This window comes from Acyrthosiphon pisum, chromosome X, assembly GCF_005508785.2.
Source record: "Acyrthosiphon pisum isolate AL4f chromosome X, pea_aphid_22Mar2018_4r6ur, whole genome shotgun sequence".
NCBI classification, from domain to species: Eukaryota; Metazoa; Arthropoda; class Insecta; order Hemiptera; family Aphididae; genus Acyrthosiphon; species Acyrthosiphon pisum.
Genome location: NC_042493.1, coordinates 68,768,847 through 68,788,321, shown reverse-complemented (window position 1 = coordinate 68,788,321; position 19,475 = coordinate 68,768,847). Strand labels below are relative to the sequence as shown.

At 31.1% G+C, this 19,475-nt stretch overlaps 1 protein-coding gene across 1 annotated transcript in view; it reads right to left on the bottom strand.

Annotated features, from left to right (window-relative positions):
* The window catches only part of LOC100166940, a 182,089-nt gene that overhangs the window by 136,250 nt on the left and 26,364 nt on the right, over positions 1-19,475 (bottom strand). The window contains exon 2 of the mRNA XM_029488725.1: positions 9,731-10,239. Coding sequence (XP_029344585.1) covers positions 9,731-9,967 — 237 coding nt within the window. The 5' untranslated portion in view covers positions 9,968-10,239. The remainder of the gene's footprint in view (positions 1-9,730; positions 10,240-19,475) is intronic.

Here is a 19,475-nt window from a genome sequence, read left to right as displayed (position 1 = left end):
TGTTGACATTAATAAAAAAAACATTAAAATTTAATAATAGCTCAAAATATTTTGAAAATTGTATTAAGTATAGAAAATTATAAAATAAACATTTGGTAAACATTTTTTAAGTACTGTGGTTAATAGTTTTTGAATAAGAACAAATTAATAAAATCGTTCTATGAAAATTTGTTAATCTACTGCTTAATATAAACAATGTCAAACTTCAAACGCTCATGAAAAACATTTTATGTACCTACTTACATTTATTTTTCTTAGAGTTACACCAAAAAATTAAATCGAAAACTTTCTGTAAAAATCTTAGTTAAAATAATTTTTTTTTTTCCTGTCACTCCCCTCAAAATCTAAAAGTAGCAATAATAAACTTAAATCATAAACTATACTTTTGACAAATATATAGCGCAACTTCGTTTATATCGTCCTGTGGCACTGAGACAGTATAATAGTTAGATAATACCTATGTTATAGAATATTTTAGAAATTTGTAACCAATTTATGCGTTCACCATTGAAGTGAAATCAAACAATCTTAAAGACTTACCTACATATATAGATAGGGAACTTGGTAATATAAACATTTATTGAAATACCCGTCCGACAAGTCAGTAAATCCCATTGAAGGTCGTCTGATCAATGGACCGTAATTGGAATTTGGAAATCACGCGTCAAATTTAATATATACATTTAGCTCGATGGGTCGTTTGTCCGCCACCGTCTTTATAAAAAACAAAAAAAAACCTTGAGGGATTTAAACGTCGACGTCGGGATTCGTAGGTATATAAATAACAGTTTATACCGTCAAAGACGTAATTTAGCCAATAATGTAAATTGCCCACGTCCAAAAACCTAACGTCAATCTCAGCGTACTTTTTTACAGGCGATTATTGTAAAAAAATGTTAATGGGTTCTGATGACGCAAGACTATTCGTTCAATTTCAAATTTGAATCCTCGTCGTTGTGGTGATCTGATTGATATCGAATTCAACAGAAAAATTACTTAAAATCTAAAACATATATATCGTAAATAATAATAAATATATTATGGTTATATCATAACTTATATTGGTGGAGCTTGGGAACACGTACGTGGAATAATATTACTGTCTTTATATCTATCTACGCAAAGAACTTTTTTTTAATAGTAGTTTTATTTTTAATACAATTTTAAAACTATTTTAGAAAACAATGACAAACGTTGATTATCTGATATTGATGATGATGGTGATTATTATAATTATTAGGTACAAAATACCTACCTAGCATCAGAGATTCCAATAAAAATGCAATTCAAAGTGAAGATGACTTACCGGAACATGGTCAATTAATGATGAACTTTCAAGTCAGAGTGTTAAACATAATATAATCTATACAGCAGCTATAATAGTTAAAACAATTGTTTAACAAAAACATAAACGTTACAATACTGTTATTTCTAAAGATGCTAGGACTTTGCTAGACACGTAGTGTCATATAATATTTTTTTTTTTAAAAACAAAGAACTATTATATTTTGGTATTTTATCTAAACAATCTTATCCTTTTGGAGATGAGTGTACCTAATAATCATTCTACTAAACTAGTTGTTGAAATTCATGGTCTAACACTAAGTTCAGTTTGACCAATATTATGCTATACAAGTCATAAGACCACAACAAATAAATAAAAATAAACTGTAATGCATTTTTGATCAAAATTTTTTAGAAGAACTTATAGATTTAATAAACAAAATAATACAACTTAAAATAGACAGCCAAGTTTTTAGTAACAAAAAATGTGCTTTAGACACTATTGTATGTGAGATGTCATCGTAAAATCGTTTGTCTAAAAAAAATTAAAGGTAATGTTCGTGTACCAGACGAGAAACCCAAGAACAATTTATTACAGATTATATGTGCACGAACCGACTGTTTCTCAGAAATTACATATAAACAAACGCACGAATCATTTAAAAGCAAATTACGGGAAGAAAATAATATATTTTGAAAAATACAACAAGACTAAAAATACCAAATTTTGATATCATCCGAACGTTAGACTATATACATTTGCAGTGTTGTTCAGGAGTAATAAATAAATACTTTTTTCGTTTATGGTGATCCAATGCCCCCCCCCCCCCAAAAAAAAAAATGTCTTAGTTGAAAAAACTGTGTGACATCTAATTTTTCAAGGAAACCTAGAAGTGATTAAGAACAGATTTTGAAATTAAAAAACAAACTGCATTTCGACGGTTTGTTTTATTCACCGCATTCTTAGAACATAATATAATTATACTTCCTGATTTTCGTATTTTTAAATTTATATGAAGTTCAAAACTATACTGTTAAGTGTTGGATTTAGATTTTAATAAATTGTATTTGTAGTATCTGTCTGTAATTTTCATTTGGTTTTATATTATAATAAAAGGAATTATTAATAAATATAAATGGTATAATTAAAATCCAGTAGATATGCTTTATTTAAATATGCTTGAACACTGATAATACGGTTATGTGGTATATTTATTTAACAGAAATTAATCAAAACTGTTATCTAAACATATTGTTCATCTATTATTCACAAGTAAAGAAGTATAAATATTATAACACAATTTTGAAAATTAATAGCAGTAAATTTGAATTTATCAGAAGACCTAGTAAAATAAATATTTTGAAATGGAGATTAAATTACGGCACACTACCTATTATTGGAAAAATTAAAAATAAATTCCATGAACATCTTTAAAGTTTATAAAATATTATGTGCAGACCCCGAAACTTTGCTTATAATTCATAATTCATTTCATACACACTTAACTTTACCAGCCACTTCAGCAACTGCAACTTTTCTTCTCTTCACTGATTGAAAACTTAAATGAATTTCATTATTTCCTTGCTACATAAATGTTAATATTATTGTGACGATATAATAGAAGATTTTTCAAAATCGAATTTAATTTAGTTTTATACCTAATATAAATACAAATATATAAAATATCATATACAATTAATTTAACCTAATTGACCAATTGTAAAACAATTTTTTATACTTAATCTAGTGTGGACCAGATTTAATTTTAAATACTTTTGTTTATCTTCATAGTTAGTATGTGAACATATGTTTATATTTATGAGTTATCCTTATTCTGCACTAGAAAATAGACAAACACTTTATACACTAAAAGATATCTATACAATTTTACATGAGGCACTGTAGACGGTAAATATGTACGTAAGTTTGCGTAAAAACAATAAACACGCCCATTTTTTAATAAACATTGTGAACATATTATCTAAAAAACAAATATATATATTTTTTTATTAGGCTTCGGCTGGAAATTTAACCATGCTCTTCTCCAACCTTAAGTATGTTCCGAATCCACACCTGGGCTTATAATAATAAAATATTCTTATGTCAAAACACAATATTATAATATATTTTTCGGTAATAATACTTTCTATACTTAGCCCATTCCATAGACAATTCAATGATAATATTATACCTAAGTTTGTACATCATAATAATATTATATTATAATTATCATTTTATATTGTTTTATAAAATCTATAATATTATTAATTATTTCGTCGAAAACATTTAAATTCATAATATTATATCATAACACGCCACATAATATGTATTCCATTGTATAATATTATGGTGATCATTGCTATGTTGACGTTGATGTCTCTTTCGTTTATATTACGTTTTCGGAGGCGCACGTTCCACGGTCACAATGCGTGCTTTATTCTGTGTACCCACAATATATTGCCTACATAGGTACTGTCGTTTAGGAAACGTCGACCGGATGGTAATTTTGTTTTGTAATTCGATGTCGGGGCGAAACGCCGATCGAAATGACCGCCGACGTTTCCGGCTCGGTCGCACACAGAGAGCGCATAGGACCCGACGGGTATTGGCACGCGCGCATAAAAGTTTCTAAAGAGGCTTAAGTTTTTTTTTTTTTTCAAACGGTTTCGAGAGAGAGTAGGTAAATAATAATAATAATATATAAACCTTTACAGTGTTTGTATATTGAAAAAGTTGTCTAATAAATCGGTTGCGGTCGAGCGGAGTAGTATATAAAGAGTGGTTGATTTTTTTTTTTTATATACTTACCCATATAGTTTACCACAAACACGAGGTCTATACCTACTTATACTTATGTACATAGCGATATATTGCTTATTATTATTTTCTGATATTTATATTATGTATCAGGGCCATCTCTGGCACACGATCAAATGGGTGGAGGGAACTAATTAGGTATTATAATACAAAATACTGTATTTTGATTTTGATTTTTCGTTTGATTAAAACAATGCAGTTTTTACATTTTAACTGTCACGCAACTAATTAGTCATAATATATATAAGTAAACTGAAATAATATGTTATAAACAAATAATAATTGATCTATTACAAATTAGTAATTACGATGAAATGAACACTTGGTCAGTACAACAAATAAGCTGCATATATGTCACCAATCGTAAAGACTATACTATAATTTAATACATACCAATAGATACTACGTACCAATATTTTTACGATGGAGTTTCCCCGTCATATCACGCGTTTAACCGATTTCAGAAAATACACATAATAATGTATATAAAATAATATTAATAACAACAATAATAATGATAAAAATAAGTATATAATTTTATTATAAGTCGCTCGCGTGCGTAATTTATTAAACGAATCGCATAAGCGCACACTCGATGTCGTCGTCGTCGTCGTCGTATTATTATTATTATTATTTATTGGCCTCATAGCGCATATACGTATCATGGATATATAGTCAGCGGTCTCGGGGCCCCCGTCGTACGCAATAATAAATTCAATAAGCTGTCCCGACCCGTTCCTTCTTCTTATATAGTGTGTGTGTGTGTGTGTGTGTATTATATACCTTTGTGTTTGGGGATAAAAGCGGAGAATGAAAAACGACGACGGCGATATTATTATCGTTTCGCGTTCAAAGGGCAAACGGAGGATTTTTTTTTATTCATATATACATACATACATACAAATAGCTTGTTGCTTTTAGAGTAGAATGGGAGTGAAAACAGAACAGAAAAAAAAAATCATCAGAGGACGAATCTTTTGAAGAGGAATTTTTAATTTGTGTTTGTCTGTTGTTGGGCTCACCGAGTGTGTAAAAAACAAACTTTACATCACGGAAATGTACAACAGATTTTTTTCCCTTATAATTGCCCGGCGCACTTCCGCGGCGATGGACTAACGCGTGGCGCGACGATTATTACATAATAATACATCAACAAAGCCACTTCCGCACCACCGTCGTTGTGTGCGATAAACATAATATTATTATAGAGGATCCTACCGCGAATCCACCGACGGATGCAATTATTATTATTGCTGTGACTCGGCAGTTAGTCAGTGTAAATTGTAAATAACAATATTTACCACGTGACGGCTGTCAATGATCTAAAGTTTAAATTTGTTACAAAAAATATTAAAATTAATTTTGATTTGATAAAAGATATATTCTATTTTGGAATGCTTGAGCTCTGTGCTCCCCCCCACCCCTAAGCATAGACAATGTTATTTCTGTACGTACAATCATTGATACCACTAATATATTATTCAAGATCAGTGGTGTAATAATTATGAATAGATCATGATGGTTTAATATTTTATTATAACTATAACATTATATGGTTTTTTTTAGAACTAGATCTGATAATTAGCTTCTTACTATTTATTTCAAGCAAAAATAATGGCATAGAAATATTAAAATATAATCAAACTACAACCATAAAAATAGTTTAGTTTCTTTGATTTAAGGGTTAATATTAATTTAAACGAATCCTATTGATCTGTTATCGTATTATAAGTACCTAGCTGCATAGAAAAATGACACAATATTTGATAACGAGAAACCTATAGGATCCAAATATCTTGAAATTGTACGAGTTAAGATTTCATAGAGATCCTGCATTTATATAAATAAAATAAATTATGATTTTTTCACTTGTAGTATGTATATGTACCTATGTAATTTATAAATTCACACATAATATTATGACATACAATATTATGTACTTACGTATGGCTTAGAAAATATTTCTAGAAGAAAAATGTTTGTGATGATAAAAAATTATGATATTCCCCCAAGCAGTATTAAATTATGCTGACGTACTTGGTTTAAATTGTACTAAAAACAATTCTTTTTTTCAAGACAAGTGCCTGCCACAGTTTAAAATAATAAGGGGTGCAGACCAACATCTAGATCGCACCCCTCTACATGATAAAATTACGCTATTGTACAGCCGTACTGCGGTGTCAACAAAATTCAGTTTTACCAAAAACCAAGACCTTTGTAGATTTCGTAACGCAACATTTTTAGAGATTCCTTGCAGCGTACGGAAGATCATTGCAACGCTCCCGCGTACTGTCAGCAGTGGATCCAGAAGTGGTCCAAGGAGAGGGGGTGTACGATTTTTAAAATTTCGAAGCTATAAAACTATATTAATTTCATTTTACAAAGTCGTGGCCTATACTTCAATCGATACATCTATATTTTTAATCTTGAAATACTCGACCCGAGGGGATGGGCCGATGATCACTCCCACACCACTTGCAGTACCCATGTAATTATATATTATAATATACCCAGATACCCTCAACTTTGTATCCTCGCGCTGTAATATCGTACTAAATACGAATAATAGAGCCGTGTGACATTGTTATAATTTAACGGCTGCTGCGTGTGTATAATACAATAAACGGGTGTCCGAACACGCTATATAAATATAATATATTATATATATATCGAGTTAACACACCGTTTCCAAGCACGTTCGCAATATGGGGGGAACGCGAGTGTAATACGCGGTGATTAAACACAAAACGAAAAAAAAAAAGAAAAAACGGTCTTTTTCCGTTTTCACGTATTACACACGCTCAGATTATTCGGTTACGCTGTCGTTTGCCCATTTTCACTCTTTCTCTCACCGCGTCTCTCTATCTCCCTCTGTCTTTGCCTCACTCCATTTGTGTGCGTGTGTGACTCACTCTCTCTCAATTTGTCTCGATTTTTTTATTCAAAACGTTTAAACTAATAAAACACAGCACTCACACGTGGGTATTGCAGAGTACGTTACAATGCATTTGACTGTGAGTACAATCAAGACGACGCCAGAGCCGACGAAAATGTTTTTTAAAAAAAACTAGCCGTGAAAGGACAACAAATCTTCAACAGATCGCTGCAAGTATTCACCATGTCCAAACCAGGGACTGGAACCTTACCGAAAAAAACCGGTTTTGAAACCAGACCTCTTTAAATATTAAGAACCAAAATCTCACCAAAACCCTTATTTAAATTAATTTAAAAACTGGAACCTTATCGAAACCGATACTTTTACTTTACAAATTTTTTTTCACAAGTATAAAACCAAAACAGGTTACAAATGTTTTATTTTTAAGAACCGAACCATAACCGTAACCGTAAAAAACATTGAGGTTCCAGTGTCTGGTCCAAACATTTGCATGGTGTCTTATATTATATCTTTTTCGATCGGGAATTGTGTTAGTTTATTTTATCAAAATGTGTATACGTAATTTTATTTTACATCCATATGAAAAATCTGCGAGCCATCTAAATTAACATTTTTTTGTAAAAGTTTTCTCAAAAATTAGTAAATAATTTTGTAATTACTTGTAATTTTAGCCGTTTATATTTATAAAAAAAATTGAAATCCTGAATAATTTGTGCATACTAATTAGGTAGAATAAAAATATATTTTTTAAATTTTCGATCTACTTAAATATTTATCATGGAGAACTTGGGCCATTATAGTTTCTCTCGTTTATGTAGACATTTAAATTAAGACGATACGATTAAGTAGAATTACTCCAATAAGAGTTATATATACAATTATTATAAATACTCATAATAATATCATAATGTTTAATCATTTTTGGTTTATTGCTCCAAAATGTACACTGCTGCAATTAGCAGATAAAAAGATGATTCGAGAACTTTGAGCACCCGAGTAGATCTCGGAGAGCCTCTCTAAGCAGAGCCAGATATTTTTTTCACAAGCGACATTGATCACTGATTATTTTCAACACATTTTAGTATTTTACATCGTGTTTAAAAGATTCATTTCACATGAAATAATATATTATGGTATACACCGTATACAATATAAATTAATTTTTTTAAAACACGTACCGCTGGTGCCTATCGTTTATTACGGACCGTCATTAATAATATAAATCGAGGCGGGCTGGTAGAACGGTCCAATCGTTGACTGCGGGTAAATTAATATCCTAATAAAATTCAGAGTACCAGAAGAACTATATACGTCTAGTCATGAAAAAAAAATGTATACTCAGCGTCTTAATACGTACATAATATAGATATTATATGCAGGCACAGTTGCAGCTGTATGAAAATGTGTGTTTAAAAAAAAGATATAATGATATACATTTTCAAAGTCACAGAGTGAAAACATATGTCAAAACGATCACCCTGTGTATAATACACCCTCGGTGGGCTACAAGAGCGCACCTTCCCTCCCCCCACTTCATCGCCACCAACCTTCGGACGTCTCTGTACTAGTGTTTATATATTTATAACGTTTGCAGTATAGTGGTGTACAGTATAGTTGGTCTTTTTATTGTCGCCGTCGTTGTATTTTTTTTTTTTTTAATTAAACCGGCTTCGTCGTCGTCGTCGTCATCGTCGTCATAGTCATCGTGCAGGGGGCAGGCGAAGGACGGCGGCGCGCGCGAATTAAACGGCCGCACGAAATTAATTTTTGGTCTTTTTTTTTGTTTTTAGTTTTTATTGCTTTTCTCTTTATAATCACTGCGGCGCTGTGTATAATGTATATGTATATATTATAATCACGGTACGACGGAATTTTAACGTTTTCGATTCCAAACGAAACGCTTGACAAAATGAGCAATAATAATACGATAGTATAATCGCGGCGCTCTCATTTCCGCATTCGTCCGCAGCGACGCGACGCACCGACACAACCAATATAATAATGTGATGATTTTAAATTTCAATAAAACATACAATTATTGCTTTATTCAACAGTAATAATATTACCGATTTGGAAATAGTTGTGATTTTATTGTATGACAAAAACGTGATACATCAATTGATGTATTAATACCTATCAAAGTATAATACGTGGTCGAATGAACAAAAATGTGTATGGTTTAGGTAGGTACCTAGATGAATTTAAACACAACAATGTAATATACTTATCAAAGTACTTAAAACAATAGTGTAGTATTATGTCTAATTGTATAATATTATTATTGTATACACACTACACTTTTATTACTACTGTTATTACACTGCACTTACTATTATTAGCTCACCCTACGAATAATTCTACATATCTAACAATTATTTGATTTATTTACAAAATAATATTTTTATATAATATTATTAATTATAGGGGACATAATATTATGTAACATACAAATATGAAACACTAGCTGAATTTACCCGAATTTTTTTTCGATATGCATGTTTTTATATTTTCTAATCTAAAAGAATAATTTCGGTGCAATAACCGCCCGTAAGCTAATATCAAATAAATGTCTGATGTACATGTACGATACATCTGCAAAGATCGACTTGAAATAACAGAAAATTATTTTACACACCCCACTAAAAATATCTTGCTCACGCCTATACCTACGGTTATTTTTATAATATAATATAATTGTAGAAAGTAACATGTTCACGTAATGGTATACTCACGTAGTGTTGTCGGTTGGCGGCCACGTACGACGTGCACCACTGTTTTGGCTGTACAGTCAAGTACCGTCTGCTGGATGCAGTCGGATCGCCACCGAAGTCTCCAAACTCCTCGGCGGCGGCGTCGTCGTCATCATCTGCGCCTCCTCCGTCGTCATGGTTGTAGTCGACACCGTACACGATGCCGTTTCCGTTGCTGCCGGATCGCTGGAAGGGCCACTGCCGATTGGCGTGCATCATCTTCCGGCTACGATGCGTATGCGACGAACGGTCGAATATTATAGGATAATATATATTATTTTTGAATTTTTATATTATTGCTGTTGTGCTCGCGACAATCTCGATAATCGACAAGCGTTTTTCGGTATAGGTATGCAGCCCACCGACTGTGTGTGCCGAGACTAGGACGTCCACCGCTTCCGCTATAATCCTGCAGGCCGAGGACGTCGCGGTGTGCGAAATACTACAATAATAGTAATAATACTCGTGGTGGCCAATGCTGGTCAGGTCAACTGAAATATAAAAACAGAAAAATAATGAGTCTACAAACATCAAGAATACGTCATTATAATAATTGTATATACCCTAGGACCAGGGCCGCATTTGTAAAAAAATCCGTTTTATGTTATTTACAATTAAAACGTTACACAATTTTTGCGTTTATCGTTATTTAAAATAGTGTTATTACCTATTAAATTTAAAAATAATATTTAATGCGGGTAAGTAATAGCCCGGATACGGAATATAATATAATCAATTCTTAGATTATTTGCATGAAATTAATGTTTCTACGAAACCAATAGACCTTTTAAATAGATAGATTTTAAAATATTTCGTTTCGCGTTATTTTTTGTTAAATGATATATAATATATTTTGTTAATCAATATGTTTTGTTTTGCGGTATTTAATTATTTTTGACTATCGCTTCCGTTACAATTGTGTTATTATAACGTTTGCAAGCCCTGCCTAGGACTTAGGTATTATGCGTCGGAGTCAATATGCTCCGTTCTAAATTATAGAAAACATGATTTTTATCGATAAGTTATGGTTTTGATAATTATAATGTATTATAAAAGACAATCAAAATACAAGGGATAAGAACCAGTTAAGAAACACAACAACTTTTTAATTATCACGAACATAATATTTTAGGAGAACGTTCAGAAAAAAAGTTATTCTCGTTTAAAATAAGAAGTTCGTATCAAGGACATTGCAATTTGCAGGTATTAAATATAATTTAATAGTACCTATTAAAATATAAGATCAATAAGTATATCTAAAAATTCTAAAATTTATAGTTTTAATGAATGCGTATTTAAAAGAAAATTGTGGCTGAAAATGCCTGGTGAATTACGATGTCCAATTGGCAATTACCAATCTACCTGTATAATATTATGTATTTTTATATTTGAACTAGCTGATCCCGTGCACTTCGTTACCCGTTAAATGTACAAACTGTATATTATGATTCAAATGCGTTAGTTGTTCAATGGTGTTTTTATAACATTCGGTGTATGCTGTTTTGGATTTATCTTAACTTTTCTGTTGCCTGGAATTAAAGTTCTGATTTGCAGCAGTATAGATTATCAGGTAAGCAATCTACCTGCGGTAGATCGTGACCCCATGCTGTTTGTACGTAAGTGTATGGTTTAACTCTAAAGTATCAAAGTCATACCAAGTTTGTCGTCTTTACTTAATTCCGCCTATGGTCGATTAATTAATCAATTAATACAAAATCCTAACCTAACCTAACCGTACTAAAATCCGATGAATAAAAAAAAAAAAAAATTTAACCCTTTTTAAATTAGCTTATCTTCTTCCCAGAGGTATAATCTACACACAATCATTAATTTATATATAATATATATATTGACAAAAATAATAATACAAATCAACAAACATTAGCCAATAGCAACCAATATAATATAATATTATATTATATTATAATACAGTAGGTATACACTATATTATATTATAACTAGCCGACCCGTCACAGCTTCGCCCGTGATTGGTTATTTATTTTGCCTTCGGACAATGATACGTATAATTTTTTATTCAGATTTTATCGTTTAATGTGATCGGCAAGTAAATATAAAAAATCGTTAATGAAAACGTATTGAAATGTTTCAAGCAGTATTAATGATAAATATATAATTATTAAAAATAGCTTATCCCGTGCACTTCGTTGCCCGTTAAATGTACCAAATCTATATGACTCAAACTTTGTTCAATTCGTTATTTTATATTCGGTGTATGGTGTTCAAAACTTATCTTAACTTGTCCGTTTCCCAGAATAAAAATTCTGATTCACAGCAGTATATTATTATCAAGTAGACAATCTACCTGCGGTAGATCGTGGACCCCGTGCTGCTTGTACGTGTGTGTGTGTGTGATTCAGCTCTAGAGTATCAAAGTTATACTAAGTTGGTTGTTTTTACTTAATTCCACCTACGTTAGATTAATATAAACAATTAATATAAAATCCTAACCTAACTTAACCGTACTAAAATCCGACGAATAAAAAAAACCAAATTCAACACTTTTTAAATTAATCTATCTTTAACCCAGAAGTTTAATCTATACACAAACATTCATTTATATATTATGCCTATATATATTGACGAAAAATAATAATACAAATCAACAAACATGCCCGATTAACCAATAGCAACCAATATAATATTATGATAAACTATTATTATTTTAATTTTCAACAATAAACTAATTTTTTTATTATTTAGTTTCTTTTTTCCTGGACAGATGGTGCCACTATTGTATTTTTTTTTATCCATATTTCCTACTTTTATGGTGGATTTTCCTAAAATGTTCTTTCATAAGAACCTTGTCCTGACAATTACGAACACAAAAAAAAAAATAATCAGCCAAATCAGCCCAGCCGTTCTCAATTGATGAATTAAGATACATTTTTGACACCATTTACTGACCTTGTGCACTTCATTGCCCTTAAAAAATTACAACCCTTTAAAAAATTGTGATTGTTCAAATCCTTTTGGGTGTAAATCGCAGCACTAGATATGTATATGTATTGTATATGTATATGTATATGTATATGTATTGTATATGCATATGTATATCTAATGTATAAAAATGTATAAAAATATCGTGCCACTGTGTTTGTTATTGAACTCCCCCGAAACGGCTTGACCGAAACTAAATAATGTTCTAATTATTAATAGGTGTATAAATCTCTAATGAAATGGATCAAGTATAATAGAGAAAATCGGAATAAACATTTACCATACTTAATGGAATACTTTCGGTTACCTATTGTTTCCCATGAATTTTTTGAGTGTACTGTTAATAAAGAACCACTTTTGAAGTTAAATAACAATTGTAACTATATAACATTTTTATATTTGATTTTCTTATTTTTCAAAAATTGGTGGGTAGAAAATATTTAGATGAAGCTTATGCTGTTCGAACAGTCCTTGGTACTGAGTTAGAAGCACCAAATTTTACTTGTTGCAGTATGTTTAAATTATGAGCAAAAGAGCTAAACACCATCTTCCTCTTTTGTTTAACATAATCACAAATCAGTGGAAAACTATACCAATAATATTATTATACCACTAAATAGTTAAAGGAAACTTATTTACTCGATGATGGTTTGAGTAAAAAATATGACCGGATTTAAGAAAATATTGAAAACTTCTTTTAATACCACCAAGATCAAATATGCGACCATCATCGAGTAAATAAGTTTCGCCATAACTTTTTAGTGGTATAACTATTGGTATAGTTTTCCACTGAATTTTGGTTATGTTAAACAAAAGAGGAAGATGGTGTTTGGCTCTTTTTTCGGAACTCGACTCTTTCAGCCAGCTCATCTCGATCATAGTCTTGCCCCCATTGCAATTCGCGATTGAATGCATGATGCGTGGGCTTCTAAAAAACGAGTAGCTGAGAGAGTGGTCAAATAACCAATGTTGGTCACGTCTCCTTCAGTAGCGATGGAGTCACGCAAGTGGATGTACTCGACTGATTGAAACGAATGAGATTGAGACACTTAATTAATATTCAAATTAAAAGAAAATAATAATAAATAAATATTATTCTCAACTCCTATAATCCATAGCAACTATTAATAAACAAAAATTTCTATCGTAAATCTCAAAACTCCTGATTGAGCACCTAACAGGAGGTGATCAATTCCTTTTTAAATTAGCCTATGACACTCACAAATAATGTGGCTTTCTATTGGTGAAAGAATTTTCGAATTCGGTTCAGTAGTTCCAAAGATTACTTTCGACAACGGTAACTAACAACTTATCTTTATATAATAGCATAGATATAGATAAAGATGACGAATAAAATAAAATTGTGAATAATAGATAACTCGTAGGAGTATTTGGTATAACCTTGTGGAAAAAAATTGGAAAAATGTTAAATATGGTGTCATCACAAAATGGGAACATAAATATACAAAAATTAACTTAGGTTTTTTAATTTTTCAAAAACTTTATACTTATTTTTTATTAACAGAAGAGATACTAAAACCTTTAGCAGACTGTCAAGTATAACAGTAAAAAATTGCAGCCAAATCGTTTCAGTAGTTTTCTTGGTTAGGGCGGTCGTAGAAAATCCCTTACAATTATATAAAGTAGTATAGATAGATATTTATTTGGTAACCATGGGAACACCCGACACCTAATGTACGGCAGAGTGGTTACCTACTTATCCATTTTTTTTTTAAATATAAACTATATTGTTAAATAAATAATGCTTATGAATATTATGTTGTTATATAAGTGATTAACTGATCCCATGCACTTCGTTGCCCGTTAAATGTACCAACTCTTTATGACTCGAACTTTGTACAAACCGTTATTTAATATTCGGTGTATGGTGTTCAAAATATATCTTAACTTTTCCGTTTCCCGGAATAAAAATTATGATTCGCAGCAGTATATTATCAGGTACGCAATCTGACCTATAAATAGACCCCGTGCTGTTTTACGTAGGTGTATGATTTAACTCTAAAGTATCAAAGTTATACCAAGTTGGTCGTATTCCACCTATGGTGGATTAATATAATCAATTAATACAAAATCCTAACCTAACATAACTACTAATATCAGATGAATAAAAAAAAACCAAATTTAACCATTCCTAAATTAGTCTGTCTTCTTCTCAAATGTTTAATCTACACACAAACATTCATACCAAGCTGAACCCGTGCATTCCGTTGTCCGTAAAAAATTGCAACTTAAAAAAATTATGATTGTTCAACTGTTGTTGGGTGTAACTTGCTGCAATGTTCAATAATTTGATTCGGTGCTAGCTTGTACCTGATCTGCCCAAATAACCAATAATAAATAAATACTAATTTCTACTGTAGACTGTAACCAATGGCAACTATTTAAAAAATAAAATTTTCAATTTCCATCGTGAACCTCAAGATCCCTGTTTGAGCACCTCTTTAAAATGCAAATTTCAACAAATCCTTTCTCAGTGCCCAATGAAATTATTATAAAAATCTATCCTCGAAATTTCAAGTCGATAACTCAAATAGGTTCGGCTCTGCGTTGATTATTGGTAAAGTACACTTTCCTTTATATATATATATAAATAATTTAATAATAATATTATTTTTATTTTTTTCTGGACAACGTGTATCACTTAGGGGTATGAAAAATAGATAGTAGCCGATTCTCAGACCTACTGAATATGCATATAAAATTTCATAAAAATCGGTCATGCCGTTTCGGAGGAGTATAGTAACTAACATTGTGACACGATAATTTTATATATTAGATAAAGAATTAAACATATTATACTGTTGAATTATTATTTAACACGTTTTAGTCATCATTTATTTTAACCAGAATTCTACCTTGAACCTTTAATTTTTTTTTTCATAAATTGAGACACTTGAAACCGGTCTTTTTAATGAAATAATTGGGTACCAGAACCAGGAAATAAAAAAGCCATATTATAGGTACCTGCAACCTACCCCTGAATTAAATATTCAAAAACCTATTCATTTTTTAATGTTTACATCAATAAATTTGAAACAAATAACATTCTGACTTCTATCAACTATAACATTATCTATCTCTATTATAACATAATATTTTGAAATTGAAAAATGTTTAAAATATGTCATGGCCTGTAGTATATATAGGTATCTAAATACAACCAACTATTGCTTGACGTACACGACTTCAATAATTTACTGGAAATGAGTTTACAACTGCAATATTATATTATAGTGTTAAAATAGATTTGTAACTATTATAACACTCGGGGCCACTGCAGGTAGGTGTATACGATAAATTGAAACAACATTATGTACAATATATCATCCGTTTTGTAACGAGGTGAGATCGCTTGAAAAAAACACGTCCGCTGAAAAAAATCGCGACGCGCTGGCCATAACACAATAATTACGAATAAATCTCCGCCCAAACTCTAAAATAAAGAATAGCGGAATAGCGGAATAGCGGTAATAGTCGGTCACGGGGTGCACACTAGCCTTTTCGCCAGAATCGCAATATACATATTATAATGAACACGCGATTTAATAACACTATTATTCGCCGTATACAATATTATCGCTGCAACGATAATATTTACCTCCATACAAGTATGTGTGTGTGTGCATGTGCCGCTACTCGATATGGCGTTTGGCAATTTTTTTCACCCCATAGCGGCCTCCCCGGGCGGTCGGAATGTTTGATTAAAAAAAAAAAAATGTACATATAGGTATATATATTATATAAAATACCACGACTGGCCAAACGGTTACGCGGTAGACGGTTCGGGCGTGTAACTCGCAGTCCGCCGCCGATAAAACGCGCACGTTTGTATTATTGTGCGGTACGGACCATTGAATTCTCCGCACCTTCCGTGCACCATCAGTCCGACCAGTGGTCCACCTCCACTCATTTCCCACGCGTATATATATATGAACTGATTTTTTTTTTGTCCGCACGCAAGACAACTTATTAATATTATATACACACTGGAAAGTCAGTTTTCCCTCAGAAAAAAAACCTGAATTTTGTTCGTTTTATACGTTTGAAGGGTACGGGGTAAGAACACGTACGTGCCCCCAACAACAATGAAGTCCAAATATTTTGTGCGTTATTATTGTATGCAATCGTTTGACTGGTTTTAGAATTTGTTCGACACCAGTAATCTAGCAATATCCAAATTACGGAAGGGGGGGGGGGAGGTGCAACATAATATTATGTCTCCAGCCTCCGCACTTATGTATAAATAATTTAGTATTCATATATTTTATACAGCACGATTCAAACTTCATTTGTACGACCGTTTTCGGAATTTGTATGCAACCCCCTCCCACGTAAGTGATTATTTTGAATATCCGTCGATATATTATACCGCAGGACGCATGAAATCAAAATAAAAGTTTTCGATTTCAATTTCAATGTTTTAACATCGATATCGACATTTTAAAATATTATATTAATTTTATAAAAATAAACTGAATGATTTTTATACTGATTCAATACTTTTCTGGTTTATAATTAGATTTAAAACATTATTTCTATTTTTTTTTTTTTCATTTATAATGTCACTTTTACATTTTTACGATTTTAATTTTTATTAACCTACGATTGCACAATTATTTCAAATTATAAAATCAACCTGTCAAAAAACACGAACATAATCATATTTACCTAGAAAACTGTATGATCTCTTATTTATTATAAAATTCCGTTTGTACGTGAATACATAACATACAATATGGCCTGCAGCTGGTATGTATAATATATGGCAACAACGGCGGTGAAAATACACAACGCCGCTGTTATACCATGTGTTTTCGTACATAATATTATAATATTATTATTGTTGTGCATGCAGCAATAATTATTATACAGTTTGTATGTGTGTGTGTTTTTTTAAGCGCACGTAACACGATAATCCGCCAAATGTTTTTCCTATAGACGGCATGCCGAGTGCCACCCCACCACCACACACACCCTTACCGAAAACGGTACAAATATTATTCACTTACACGATCACAAGACGTGTCTGCTCCTCGTTAAGCGATAATATAATATATTTAAGACAAACACAAACATATAATATATTATTACACCCACACACACGACGTCGTACGGGTGAACAACGCCGCGCATGTTTCTGCGTCCACGACAGTATCGTAAATCATTTTATCGTAACACCTGCGGATGATGATTATATTATTATGTTTACCTATTATATGCGTACGATTTTGTTTTTGAACTCGTGCTTCAAAAATGAATTAATGCTGTTTGAACCCGCGCCTTGCCAAGAATAATTATAATTAATAATGAATCGGGTATGGTGTTTTTTCCACGGGGTATTTTATACGTTTATCTTTTTACGTCGGACTTCAAACGGAACTGAGAGACAAATCTTTATTGTTTTTAGAATGGTGTTACTTTTTTTTTTTTTTTACTTTTCGATAAACTCTTTTTCATCGCACACGTACATGTAACATATGTTCTTGATCGAAAGTCCTACATGGGCTGTATAAATCAAATTGTATACACATTTTTCAACTGCACAAGATCGAAAACGATTTGTAATAAATTCGTAGTGAGTTCGTATTATTTTTTCACTGGTTTGAACAAGGTTAATGCGTGCTATCAGTGTTATGCTTGTTTATAAATACAAATATATTTCTCTGTTGTAAGTACTTATAATATTTATATTATTATTTGTAAAAAATATTTTTCCAAAAAAATAATCTGTTTTTAAATAGTCGACAATCCTTTACAATATTACAAATCATAAATATGTAATTATCGTTAAAGAAATTAATATTATCTGCATTGCATGATGTACCCACTCAATATATTATTACAATTTAATTAAATTTAAAATTTATATTTAATAAATAACATACAATTTTGATGGTAAAGTTAATTAAATATATAAATGTAATTTAAAATCATAAATTCTAACACTAAGTCTTATACAGTTTTACACAATCGCATATGGCCATTTTCGTATAACCCACTGTTTTGTCGATTTTTAATTTTAATATAATATAAAATATTTATACATATTATGTAATATGGGTTTTTTCAATAAAAATTTAATGGAAATAATAATTAGGTATTAATTATACATTTAGTTATAAATTATAGTATTATATATAAAAAAACATAAGATCGTTATAAGTCATAACTTAACTAAAATATGATACTTATATTATAGTGATGATTATAAAAGTTTTTTACTATATCCATATTATTTCAAAACGTGCCATATCCACTGGATTACCTGTTTCAAAAAGTATGAATCGTCTCAGTGCGCTCGTTATTAAATAGCATAACAAAGCATATTGTATTAATTAATTGAAAATAATATGATCCTTAAAAGTATACTTAATAATTCCAGAAACCAGGTTGTTAAATGATGCATCACAGAATGAAAAAAAAGTATGCGCGGTGTATTCCTCTATATAAAACTTCAGCACCATTATACCAATATAAATGTATTTTACAATGATTCCGAAATTTGTTTTAAATTCAAACGGTACACGAATCACGGAGCACGCGCGTTTTAAAATCCAATTTCCTCCTAGGTACCTATATAGACTGCTGTAATGCGTTATGTGGACAATTTAAAATGCAATTATATTTTTCATTTTCTCGATCGAGATGGCATTAAAAAATAAAGAAATACAACCGCTTCACGCTGTAATAATAACAATAAGAGGATCATCTATTGTTTTCGATTTTCGCGCATGAAGAGAGGAGAGAG